General features: G+C 43.6%; 1 protein-coding gene across 1 annotated transcript in view; it reads right to left on the bottom strand.

The window, feature by feature from the left end:
- Positions 1–336: 336 nt before the first annotated feature.
- Positions 337–13,882, bottom strand: part of LOC117502386 (cilia- and flagella-associated protein 69-like) — a 39,131-nt gene continuing 25,585 nt past the window's right edge. Inside the window, 5 exon segments of the mRNA XM_034161415.1 lie at positions 337–552; positions 8,813–8,896; positions 8,980–9,066; positions 9,531–9,728; positions 9,919–9,995. Of these exon segments, the coding sequence (XP_034017306.1) occupies positions 400–552; positions 8,813–8,896; positions 8,980–9,066; positions 9,531–9,728; positions 9,919–9,995 (599 nt within the window). The 3' untranslated portion in view covers positions 337–399.

The raw sequence follows: 13,882 nt of genomic DNA, 5'->3' as shown, positions 1-13,882 counted from the left end.
AGAACCCCCAAACCCTAAACTCCCATGGTGCATTGCAGCACAATGTCCACTGTTTACTGGTTAGCTAAAATCGCTAATTTCTCAAAAAATATTTGTCCTATCAGCTTTCCGTTTTTGCAGTGTTCATCCTTGTCCCAAAATACATAAGCATACCTAATGGCAAATGGCTCTCCCTGGTTTCGCTGTGATCAAAGCCATACACACGCACACAGAGGCCACCTGGCTATTATAATATAGATGAATGAATGAAATGGTGTTACGTGAAAGTATTTTCCACAAGGAACTAACTCTTCAGGACAGAGTTTAAAGTTTGGCATAATGATGACAAAAACCCACAAAGGCTGAGTTTAGTTTTAATGAGAAGAGAAAAGATTAAACACACATTCTGTCAAGAAGATGTCAGTCTTTGGCAGAGACGGTGCTGAAGTATTCCGGAGGCGTCGAGTCTTCCTGAGTCGCAGGTTTGATTGGAGCTCTGGCCAGTTTCAGCTTTACACCAAAAAGACCCAGAGCATTGGATGTCTCTACTGCCATCATCCGGCCCATGAAATGCTAAGAGATACAGAAAACAAGTCTGTGACTCAGATTTGAAGAACATCTACAGGTAGGTTGTTTCAAGAAAAAAAAACAACAAAGTGGGCGTTGGGGTATGTGGCAGAAATTGAGTTCCATCCCAATGATCATTTCACAACATCAGGTTTATCTTCTGATCCTGTGGAAAACTGAAGTTATGACCCATATATTGGAAACCACTTAAGAGACTATGAAATATTTGGGCTTAAAATGTGCACATTTTGTGAGGATAAATTAGGACCATGAAGCTCGCTTTGAGAAAAACAAAGCACAAATAATTTCACTCACATTTTCTGGCATTTAAGAAAAATACACGAGGATTTTCCCTGTGGCATTTATAGGATTAGTGGAGTCTCTCAGCGAGTCAGTCAGTGGCTGAATCAACTAAATTTCAGTCAGTAATTTGATAAAATCTGCCGAGATTTAATTCTGAAACTGGGGGAAAATTGAGGGAATCAAGAATTCTGATCTCCCTAATATGTTTAACATTTTTTATTCTCGATTTGAAAAGCATGAATTTTTCTGAGACATCTCCCTGTTTAGAGAGTCTTTTAGTCCTGAGTCTGATGTTGTCATTGACCAGGAAATGGTCAAAAATATTCTGAAGGGTATAAACATTAGAAAGGCTCCTGGTCCAGATAACATCTGTGGGCGCACACTATGATATTGTGCGGACCAGCTTAGTGGTGTACTCCAGCATATTTTTCAAATGTGTCTCAATTCTCACCAAATCCCGGTTAGTTGGAAATCATCTAGTGATCCCAGTCCCAAAGACGACTAAACTGAAGCAATGTAGCGATTTTAGACCTGTCGCTTTAACGTCATTAATAATGAAATGTTTTGAGAGAATTGTGAAGAATCTTATTCTGGAAGGGGTGGATGGAACCCTGGACACACTTCAATTTGCTTACCAGGCAGGGAGGAGGATGGAGGATGCAAAGCTTTTTATTCTCAAATCCCTGTATAAACATCTGGAGAAGCCTCAGGCACATGACAGACTCTTGTTTGCAGACTTCTCATCAGCATTCAATATGATGCAGCCGTATCTTTTAGTACAAAGGCTGTGTGATCATCTCCACCTGCCTCACCAGCTTGTTTTATGGATTTTTAATTTTTTATCTGACCGAGAGCAGAGGGTCTCTGTACATGGCTGCTTCTCAGACAATTGTCCACAGGCTCACCACAAGGGTGTGTTCTCTCACCCCCGCCCCCCCCCCCCCCCTTTTTATTATGTATACAGATAGCTGCAGGAGTTCTCAAGACGACAGCTGTTTGGTTCAATTTTCTGATGACACTGCACTGTTGTCTCTTCTCCACGGTTCAGAATCAGACCACGGTGCTGCTTTATCAGATTTCATTTGTTGGTGTGATAACAACTTTTTGGATTTAAATGTGTCCAAAACTAAAGAAATGATCATTGACTTCAGATGTAACAGGGGTGTGGCCAAGGAGTGTATTATACACAATGAAAAAGTGGAACTTGTCACATCAAGTATTTGGAGACTGTTGAGAAGCTGAAGTTTGATGTGAACACGGACACCATTGTGAAGCGAGGTCCTTTGTCATTTTTATCAGTTTTTTTTTATTGAGAATCTTTTGTGTTTTTCATTTATCTGCTGGTTTCACAGCCTCTCAGTGAAAAACAGAAACAGCCTGAACAACATTGTTAAAATCTCTTCAAAGATTATCGGAGTGAAACAAAGAGACTTACACTCTTTCTGTAATCAAAAGATCCTCCGGAAGGCTGAAAGCATCTTGTCCTTGTCAGGTCATGTTTTTTCAGGGGAGTTTTTGCTGCTTTCTTCAGGATGCCGTTATGCTTCCCCAGTGTGTAGAACCAAGCGGTTTTTAAAGTCGTTAATCCCTTTGGCGATTCGACTTTTAAATGCTCTGTAGGTCTGCCATGTTTTTATTTATTTATTTATTCTTGCTATTCATTTTAACTCCTTAAGTCTGTTTTTATTTGTTTTTATTAGTTTTATTGTTGTTATATGTTGTTATGTTATTGTGTTTTTTTTTAACAGACTACTCAAATGAAATTTCCCCTTGTGGGATAAATAAAGTTGTTGATTGATTGAATGATTGAGGTGTTAATTGTCCATTTCAGATCCTTTGTAATGTGGAGTCCCAGGAATTTGATGTTGGTAACCCTCTCCACTTCCTCTCCATCGATGTATTCGCCCTATTGAGGTTTCAAATCCCGAAAATCTCGCAAGGTTTCAGAGAGTTCGTCGCTCTGCAAGATGTCAGTAACATTAAGAAATGCATTGAGATGGGTCTGTTAAAGCTGCAATTTAACCACTGCACACGGACAACAGCATGAACATCGCAACATAAAACTCTGTGTATTGTCCCTAAAATGCTTGTGAATATAATATCTGGGTTTTTAGATGTTGGTATTGTGTTTGCTTTATGTAAACATGCGAGAAGATCAGGTTGTTTTGTAGCGGGATGAAAGTACCGGGTCCCAATTGAAAAGACGTTCCCGCTAGCTTGGCTAACGGGGAGTTCCCCTTTGGCTGACCTGGTAGAGAAACGTCTTTTGTGCGAGCCGCGTGGGTTCGATCCCCACCGTCGTCCCGGCCACGAAGGTCCTGCTGCTTCAGTCTGGCGTCACGAACAGGATGTGGGTCACAGAGTATGCTAACATGCACCTGTGACTTCGGGACAAAGTCAAAAATGGTGGGGAGATGTGTAGCGGGATGAAAGTCCCGGGTCCCAATTGAAAAGACGTTCCCGCTAGCTTGGCTAATGGGGAGTTCCCCTTTGGCTGACCTGGTAGAGAAACGGTCTTTTGTGCGAGCCGCGTGGGTTCGATCCCCACCGTCGTCCCAGCCACGAAGGTCCTGCTGCTTCAGTTTTAACGTTTTCAATGGTAACTGTTGTGAGCTGTGATTGCTTTCTGTTCATGCCGTTCTGGTGAAAAGTGAAATTTGCTCTTTAATGGCCTGGTCAAACAGCATACGAAAAAAAAAAAATCACAAATTGTCGAGAAAAGGTGGATGAATGAGCTTTTTTTCCCCATCACAGAATAACCTCTAAATGAAGAGCGCAAAAGAAACGAAAGAGGAACAAACTGTTATGTGTCGACGCGGGTTGAGGAGCGGACCTGCGTCAGACAGAACCCAGTGCTAAAAATAACCAGAAAGCGGTTCCAATAACAAAAACAATTTATTTATTTCACCCGCTGGTGCATAATAAAGTGTAAAAACTGAAATAGCGTCCTTCTGGTGGAGTGAAGGCTGGCACGCTCTCCAGCGCCCAAAAGGATCGAAGCCCGGTGCTCCTGGACCCACTATTACCGCCAACCACCCCCCAGGTGGACACGACAAACCGACTCTCTGCGAAGGATAGAAGAGGTGAGGTAAGTCAGCAGTTACAACTAATATCCTTCAAAAGACACACACTATCAGCAACACATTCAGGTCTGTATTTTGAGCTTTATGCAAATGAGCAGCTTCTCACAACAGGTGGAGGATCACTTGTCCGCACGTCACAGCCGTGAGAAGCAAGCTGCACCATTCTCATCACAATTCAAATATACTGCGTAACAAAATAGCAAGTTACTATCAACAATTAGTCAAACACTTAATCACCTCTGATGTGTGCTGACAGCATGTGTCCTCACCCTTCCTCCTTCACGGGCTCGATGTGTCAAACCCAGGCGCGGTCCTCAGCGTCTCACAAACGAACATCACAAGGTCGAGTTCCCGGCAGTTCTGCTTGAATCACACATGACTTAAATGCAGAACGTCATCCAATTATCTGCTTCAGCTGAAAGTCTTTAAGGCTGCACGTGAGCACCATTCACAGGTGCTGCACATGATGTTGATGAGGGTGAAGGACTCTTCAGCCAGCACCTTCTCCACAGACAAATCAGTTTTCATGTCACCTGGAGAGCAAAGAAAAGAAAAGAACACCAAAATGTCCAGCCACACCCCCCAACACACAACACAAAACAAAACCAAAGCTAACGTTGATCTCCACGCTTTAAACAAAATGCACCTGGAGCCACTGCTGGGGCAGTGTGTGTCTGCATCCTGTTCTGCATTCCAGGACTTGGCGCTGAGATGAAGCTCTGTAGCGCCTGAGTCCTGGAGAAGCTGCAAACAGAAGTGCGCGATCCGACCCACTGTGGAGATCTGTGCGCACGTCGGTGGATCCACCTGTTCCGTTGTTCCTCCAAAACAAAAGAGAGATCATCTCCTTCATTATCAGAATCCTCACTGTCTGGTTCAGACTCTGACAACACGCATGAGCACTCCATCTCGCTCTAATTTTAAAAAAAAAGCTGATGTGCTGTGGTGACTGCTGTATCACTGTATTATGTTACTAAGCCATATACAGTGAGGAAAATAAGTATTTGAACACCCTGCGGTTTTGCAAGTTCTCCCACTTAGAAATCATGGAGGGGTCTGAAACTTTCACCTTAGGTGCATGTCCACTGTGAGAGACATAATCTAAAAAAAAACAACAAACAAACAAAAAACAAAACAGAAATCACAATGTATGATTTTTTAATAATTTATTTGTATGTTACTGCTGCAAATAAATATTTGAACACCTACCAACCAGCAAGAATTCTGGCTCACACAGTCCTGTTAATTTTTCTTTAAGAAGCCCTCTTATTCTGCACTCTTTACCTGTATTAACTGCACCTGTTTGAACTTGTTACCTGTATAAAAGACACCTGTTCACACACTCAATCAATCAAACTCCAACCTGTCCACCATAACCAAGACCAAAGAGCTGTCTAAGGACACCAGGGACAAAACTGTATACCTGCACAAGGCTGGGATGGACTACAGGACAACAGGCAAGCAGCTTGGTAGAAGACAACAACTGTTATGATTATTTATTAGAAAGTGGAAGAAACACAAGATGACTGTCAGTCTCCCTCGGTCTGGGATTCCATGCAAGATCTCACTTTGGGGGGAAAGGATGATTCTGAGAAAGCTCAGAACTACACAGTAGGACCTGGTCAATGACCTGAAGAGAGCTGGGACCACAGTCACAAAGATTACATTAGTAACACATGATGCTGTCATGGTTTAAAATCCTGCAGGGCAGCAAGGTCCCCCTGCTCAAGCCAGCACATGTGCAGGCCCATTTGAAGTTCACCAGTGATCACCTGGATGATCTAGAGGAGGCATGGGAGAAGGTCATGTGGTCAGATGAGACCAGAATAGAGCTTTTTGGAATCATCTCCACTTACCATGTTTAGAGGATGAGAACAACCCCAAGAAAACATCCCAACCGTGAAGCATGGGGGTGGAAACATCATACTCTGGGGGTGCTCTTCTGCAAAGGGGACAGGACGATTGCACCGTATTGAAGGGAGGATGGAAGGAGTCATGTATTGCGAGATTTTGGCAAACAACCTCCTTCCCTCAGTAAGAGCATTGAAGATGGGTCATGGCTGGGTCTTCCAGCATGACAATGACCCCAAACACACAGCCAGGGCAACTAAGGAGGGGCTCCGTAAGAAGCATTTCAAGGTCCTGGAGTGGCCTGGCCAGTCTCCAGAGCTGAACTCAGTACAAAATCTTTGGAGGGAGCTGAAACTCCAAACCTAAAAGATCTAGAGAAGATCTGTATGGAGCAGTGGACCAAAATCCCTGCTGCAGTGTGTGCAAACCTGGTGAAAAACTACAGGAAACGTTTGACCTCTGTAATTGCAAACAAAGGCTGCTGTACCAAATATTAACATTGATTTGCACAGGTGTTCAAATACTTATTTGCAGCAGTAACATACAAATAAATGATTACAAAATCATACATTGTGATTTCCGGATTTTTTTTTTTAGATTATGTCTCTCACTGTGGACATGCACCTAAGATGAAAATTTCAGACCCCTCCATGATTTCTAAGTGGGAGAACTTGCAAAGCAGCAGGGTGTTCAAATACTTATTTTCCTCACTGTATATTGATTTATAACAGAAAACTGTCAAAAGGGGGAATAAATATAAGTGTAAAGATGATTTAATGTATCAGAGCAGTAAACTGATCAGTCCGTGTGAACACTGTGCATTGACTCCCCATGTGCGGTTATTTTCACCAGCTGCAACTGATCCACAACTTGAATTCTGCCTTCCAGAACAGCTATTTATATAATCCTATGAATCATCTACCTGTTGTCACATGTACAGAAGGGCTGGATTGTCATTCCTACGCTCATATTCTTATATTTAATAAAAAAAAAAAAAAAAATATAAGCACGATGGCTGCTGCTGCTTCTGCCGCTGTATTCAAGTACCGTCGGAAATTACATGACATTTGTTGCTCAAATTCAGCAGTTGATTGTGGCAGGAGCATGGTTTTCATTTTATTTTTGGTAAAATAATTAATTGTATCTACACAAAAGATTAATTCTGGCCTACAGTATATAAGGTGCCTGAGCCCAGTGAAGCAGACCCCCCCCCCCCCCCCCCCCCCACCCAGATAAAAAAAAAACAAAACAAAACAAACAGGCTGAGTTTGCCCTGTAATTTCCGACGGTACTTGAACGCAGCAGCAGCAGCAGCAGCAACAGCGCTCACAAACCGGCTTCTGTACTGTATGAAAACATTCAGCTGGTCGAACAAAAGTCAAACTAAACGCTAACGTTGCAAAACTAAGCAAATGATAAGAAACCGTCAAGAACAACAGCAAAACGAAATCCGGACAAATTGAGGTTTTTGGCGGCATTCATTCAAATTTTTCAACAGTTTAAACATCCTGACAAAGCACCAGCTGCAGGAATGAAGCTGCATGAAGGTTAAACGATGTCAACAAAAGTCAACCAAAGTCCAGATTTCTTGTTTCGTTTGGGCTTTGTTGCCCTTCGGTGGGCTTCGTTGCCCAAGATTATGTATGGGAATATTTTTAACTACTTTGTGTTGTCACTCAGCATGGACGGTTTGGCTATGAGGAACTATAAAAGCACCGAAACCTATCAATACTACCCGACAAGTAGTACGACCATAATGCCAAGATTACGTAACGTTAATATACGTACGGTGTTTTTCATGCACTGCTTGGCTGTATCAAACACCAGGAAATGAGTAAATTAGATAGCAGCTAACGCTACAAACACAGCTTACCTGTTTGTCTCACTGGCATCCGCCATGGCTTCTTCAACTGAGCGTTGTAGCCCAACCATTCCAACCATTTGTCTGGGTAAGGATACAGTGATGTGGGTTTTTCTCCACAAAATGAAAAGAACAGACATAGGGACGTTTGGGTGGATTTTTCAAATTCAGCGCCTTTAGCCAGCACTGGAGACCCTCGTCTTTCGATGGAGGAGGGCACAAGTTAAATGCTGGTCCACAGCACTCAGATCTCTCCTTTCAATCCAACCACCGTCTCTGCCACAAGGGTTCCTACGGCGATGGGATCGAACCCCAGACTACTCGCACTAAAGACCAGAACTCTACCAGGTCAGCCAAAGGGGAATTCCCCATTAGCCAAGCTAGCCTGAATGTCTTTTCAATCCGGACTTCATCTTACTACATAATTCCCCAACATTTTTTACTTTATCCCGAAGTCACAGGTGCATTTAAGCATGTTCTATGGCTACCCACATCCTGCCGACAACGCCAATTGTGACCGTAGGACCTTTGTGGCCGGGACAGCGGTGGGATCGAACCCCGGACTGCTCGCACTAAAGACCAGAACTCTACCAGGTCAGCCATAGGGGAATTCCCCTTTGCCTCAAGGAGCTCCTATCCTCACATGTCATGAGCTTTGGGTAATGAGTGAAAGAATAAGATCATGGATACAACTGGTGGAAATGCTGCTGCTTCTTCGCATCGAAAGGACCCACTTGAAGTGGTTCGGACATCTGGCGAGGATGCCCCCTGGTCATTTCCCTAGGGAGGTCTTACAAGCAGCACGTCCAACTGGAAGGAGGCCCTGGGGAAGACTCAGGACACGCTGGAGAGATTATATTTCCCAGATGGCTTAGGAATGCCTTGGGATCTCCCGGGAAGCTTTACAGGACTTTGCTGAGGATAGGGAAGTGTGGAATGAGCTGCTTGCACTGCTGTCACTGTGACCCAGACCCACATAAGTGGCTGAAAATGAATGAATGAATTTAGTGACTGCGTGTGTGTGTGTGTGTGTGTGTGTGTGTGTGTGTGTGTGTGTGTGTGTGTGTGTGTGTGTGTGTGTGTGTGTGTGTGTGTGTGTGTGTGTGTGTGTGTGTGTGTGTGTGTGTGTGTGTGTGTGTGAGAGAGAGACCTCTGCAGTGTGTGTGACCTCTGGAGGATGGAATGCAGCGCCTTTGTCCTTTGATTTTTCTCTGGATGATTCCATGTGTTTCTCACGCTGCTCTTTTACTTCCTGCATAGAATACAGTCAAATAAATTCCTTGTCGGTTAGAGGGCGGCTTCTGATTATGTGTGAAGAGGTAAAAAAAATCTAACCTTTAGAATGTTGTAATTTGAAGTCTTGGCGACATAAAGTTCCCACGACTTTGCTGTGAGTTCCTGTTGTTTCCAGTGAGACTTTATCTGTGAGACAAAGACGCCAGAGGACAGACAGTTCATGTTTTAAGACCATCTATCTGCTGATGGAGATAACAGTGAGGAAAAGTTTGCAGAGAAACTTTAAATGCACTTAAAAAAAACAAAAACTATGAAATAACAGGATCTGCATCAGAAACTGGCCGTGTTTTCCCTAACTGGGTGTGAACAACATTTCATGAGGTAATCTCTGGAATCACACCAAAAATAAATCACATGACTTCATTTTATCTGATGACATCATTCATATCTTCTGGGAGTGACAAAAGCAGATCTCTGACAGCTTTTCAGATATTTTTAAAGAATTATTCTTCTGTTTTTAACCCTGCTGGCTGGGTGTATTGACTTAGAGAAATACTCCAGATGCTTGTGAGTAAAACAGCAGCTGTAAGTAACTCACCCTGTTTGTCTAACAACACTTTTAACATAATTTTCTGGTGAATTCTTTGTACCTCGGTGTAGAGGAGCTGGTCCTCCTTGGCGTCCTCCTCTTGCTGCTGCTTCAGGATGCTGTTCTGCTCCGCTACCGTCCTGCTGGCTGTGTCCTCTGTAGTCGAACAGATGGCACTCAGAGCCTCCTCGTCTGGGCTGACCGGCCTCACTCCGTCCAGACTCAGCTCCCTCCTGACCTCCTCCCACACTTCACCAGCCTACAGTGTTGCAACACAAGCCTGTTCCTGAGTTTTTAACACTGACAGGTGTTCAGTGGGGTTCTGTGCTTGCTCAGCCTCATTATTATTATTATTATTATTATTATTATTATTATTATTATTATTATTATTATTATTATTATCAGTCACTGACAGACACCTTATGAATGAACAGCAAATAAATTATTACCTTAAAATCCAGATATCTCCTGACAATGCTCAGGGTCACATAATCGGTTGTTGACAATCCTGGAAGGTGCAGAAAACCTGATGTCGCAAAAGTAAAAACAATATTATAATTTACAGTTTTTGTGAATGCATGACTGTCATTTTATTATAGAGTCCACTGAGGACTATTATGACTAATCAGTTGTAGCAGTAACCTACAGATGTGTCAGAAAGTATTAAAATGCCACAGTGTCCCAGAGAACAAAGACAATGTCATACTACATCCAAAAGTGTACCTATTGCTTAGCCTGTTCTAATTTGTTTTCTCTGACTTAGAACTGTCTAAAAAGTGAACTCTCGGTTTAGAGCCGATTAAAATCAGGATGTTTGTAATGTCAGGTCTGGGAGCGTGTGCTGTGTCACCACAACCACCACACCACAGAATAGCCCGAGGTGCAAGATAGCGACCATCAGGCAGAGGACCGGTCATGTGAAACACTGGCATCCCCTTGACCTTCTCCATCTGCTGAGATCCTCAACACTGTTGGAAACTGACCTGGCAATTTTCTCCCAGATGGAGTGCTGGCTTGAACGAAGCTCTTCTAATTAATATAAGGTTGTAACTGTAACTTTCTTACTTCTGGTGGCTGCAAGTATGGTCCCAACCCACCCCCCGGCAGGCCACATGTATTGCGGATAGTGGGGGGCCACACACGCGTAATTCACACACACGGCACGTGTTGCTGCGGGGGGAGCTGACACTCTCGCATGCCACGTGTGTTGCATTTTTGCAACGCCACAAATTTCACATCTAGCATAAAAGTGATCGTCTGCTCACAGTTTTCATGCTGATAGTGCGAATGGCCACACATTTTCTAAGTGTCAAGCAAGCCGTGTTGGATGTTCATGTGTCACCTGGAATTTGGCCGACATCTGCCAAGATATCGAATGGGCTCTCACAGGGCACTCTTTGTCTTTCAGCCGCTGGTGTGTGCAAATAATTGTAGCGACAGGTGTACAAGGCGTTGGAGGCAGCTCAGATTTTTCATGAATGGCATGCAATTCCTCCGTTGTGTGCTAGTCGGCTTCAATCGTGTTATGTGTGAAGGGGCCCTTAGATATGACTGGTTTATGTGAAACCTGGCTTAAACCTACGGCTGTCCTCCCCTTAAATGAAGCCTGTCCACCAGCGTACATATTTAGTCACGTCCCTCATGATACGAAGCAAGGTGGGGGTGTTGCTCTAATTTATAAATCTGGGTTTAGTTTACTAGCTGTTGGGGGTCTAAAGTATAATTTGTTTGACAATCTGACTCTCCACTCTGCCCAGGATACTACATATAACCAATGTCAGAAGAATAAAAAAAAAATCACCATATTTTGTCACCATATATAGGCCCCCGGGCCCATATTCTGAATTCTTAGATGAATTTGGTGAGTTTATGTCTAACTTGGCAACTCGTGCAAATATTCTGATTGTTGGTGACTTCAACATTCATATGAATAAGCCTGCTGACCCCCTCTGAAAATCATTTATGGACATTATGGATGTATTAGAATTCCAGCAATGGATTCAGGGTTCGACACACACTAGTGGAAATACCCTGGATTTGGTCCTCGTGCACAGTATCGCTGTCACAAATATTGACATCATGCCTCTTGTGTCAGTGTTCTCTGATCACTCACTTATTAAGTTTACATTGCAGTGCATTGCAGTAAGACAGGAAACGGGCCCGTATGCTCGGTGCATCTCAAAGTCCTCTCAAAGAGCTCCTAACTTAGTCTGAAATATCCTGGCAAGGTCTCCCAGCCTAAGAGAGACCCAAGAGGTGTCTGAGAGCAACTCTGGGCAAGGAGTTGACAGAAACTCCTATGTTAGTGAGGAGGCGGAGTTGACCCTGTTGCTAGGTATGACATGGTCCTGTAAAAGCTGTGATTGGTTGTCACAGAAAGGGAAGAGGAAATAATAAATAAAAATGCACTCTGTGCTCCTACATATGAATGAACAGTAAAATCATCCGATCATATAACTGCATTAAGAAATGCATAATCATGAAAATAATTTAATGTCATGATGATAATACTCAGCATAATTAATTTGGAGCGACCGCCGGGCCGGTCGCTAAACCTGTAAATTCTTGTGCTGCAATGCATTATGGGATTTCTGGGTTTTGGGGTTTTAAATGTTGTTATTATGGATCATGTTAGTTTAACAGTATTGTTAGTGTTACTGATTTATTGTGTTTTTGTAGCTCAATTGGTTTAGTGACTTAAATGTCACTATGTTGTCACCATAAGTGAAAAGTGTATCGTGTTTCATGTTGCCCCTTCACGGCTGTGTTGTTTTATCTGAAAAATAAGAGTGCCTCTTAGTGGCAGAGTGCCAAAAAAACACAGTTCACCACAAAATGAATTGTTACACACCTTGAAGATGTTTGAATGTATCTCATCTACATATTAAAAGTGTGTGTAAGTTTATTAATAAGTTCAATGTAAGTACGAGGTCTATTAGATAATAAACCGACCCTTTTATTTTTTTTTTAACTATATGGATTTCAATGACGTGCGATTACACCAATCATGCTTGAACCCTCGTGCGCATGCGTGAGTTTTTTCACATGTCGGTGACGTCATTTCCCTGTGGGCAGGCCTTGAGTGAGATGTGGTCCAGCCCTCTCGGCTGAGTTCCTTTGTTTCACACGCTGCTCAAGACGGCGCGCGTTGCTTTATCAAAATTTTTTCTGGACCTGTGAGGAATATCCGAGTGGACACTATTCGAGAAATTAAGCTGGTTTTCGGTGAAAAGTTTAACGGCTGATGAGAGATTATGGGGTGTTTCTGTCGGTGTGAGGACTTCCCACGGAGCGGGACGTCCTGCAGCGCTTCCAGGCGCCGTCGTCGGCCTGTTTCGACCTGAAAACATCCTAATTTAAGGCTTAATTCACCCAGGACGTCGTGAGAGAACAGAGAAGATTCAGAAGAGGCCGGAATGAGGACTTTATGCGGACATTCCACTGTTTAAGGACATTTTTTAATGAAAGACGTGCGCGCAAATTCGCAGAGTCGTTTGTGTGACGACTCGGCAAATCTGTGTGCGCCGCGACAGGAAAAACACCTCCGTGTTGAAAACCATTTGTAAAATTCAGGCGGTTTTTGATGGCTTTCAACAAGTGAGTAACTGAGAAATTGTTTAACAGGTTGGGCATGTTCCAACTTGCCCGTTAAGGTTTCCAACGGAGGTGTTTTTCCTGTCGCGACCCCCCGCGGTCGGGTCCGGCCCAACATGCGACTCTGCCCGCACGTTCTTTCATTACAAAATGTCCGTTAACAATGGAATGTCGAATAAACTCCTCATGCCGACTTCTTCTGAAAGTTCTCTGTTCTCTGACGACTTACTGGGTCAACAGAGCCTGAAATGTGGAAGTTTTCAACTTGAAACGGCGAGACGCTGCCGCCTCGAAGCGCAGATCGCCGTCAGGCGCCATGGGCCGTCCTTACGGCGACACTACCAGACCAAAATCTCTCATGGTGTCCACTCAGTTGTGCCTTACAGGTTTGAAAAAATTTTGATCAAACAAAGCAGCAGTCTCTGAGCCATTCCTAAACAATGAAAAAACGACGAGAGGGTGGGCCACTCCTCACTCAAAGACTGCCCACAGGCAAATGACGTAACTGACAGGTGTGAAAAAACTCTGGCATGCCCACGAGGGTTCAAGCATGTCTGATGTAATCACACGTGATTCAAATCCATATGGTTTTTGAAAAAAATAATAAGGTCGGATACTTTTCTAATAGACCTCGTTGTTGTGTGGGCCGCCAGAAGAGGAGGTACTGGTGGCCCACCACCAGAGGGCGCCCTGCCTGAAGTGCGGGCTTCAGGCACGAGAGGGCGCTGCCGCCACGGACACAGACGGGAGTGACAGCTGTCACTCATTATTTCCTGACAGCTGTCACTCATTCATGCTTCATCATCTCACTCCATAAAA

This window comes from Thalassophryne amazonica, chromosome 20, assembly GCF_902500255.1.
Source record: "Thalassophryne amazonica chromosome 20, fThaAma1.1, whole genome shotgun sequence".
Classification (NCBI taxonomy): Eukaryota; Metazoa; Chordata; class Actinopteri; order Batrachoidiformes; family Batrachoididae; genus Thalassophryne; species Thalassophryne amazonica.
The sequence above is the reverse complement of the archived record's forward strand: the minus strand, read 5'-3'. Positions and strand labels throughout refer to the sequence as shown.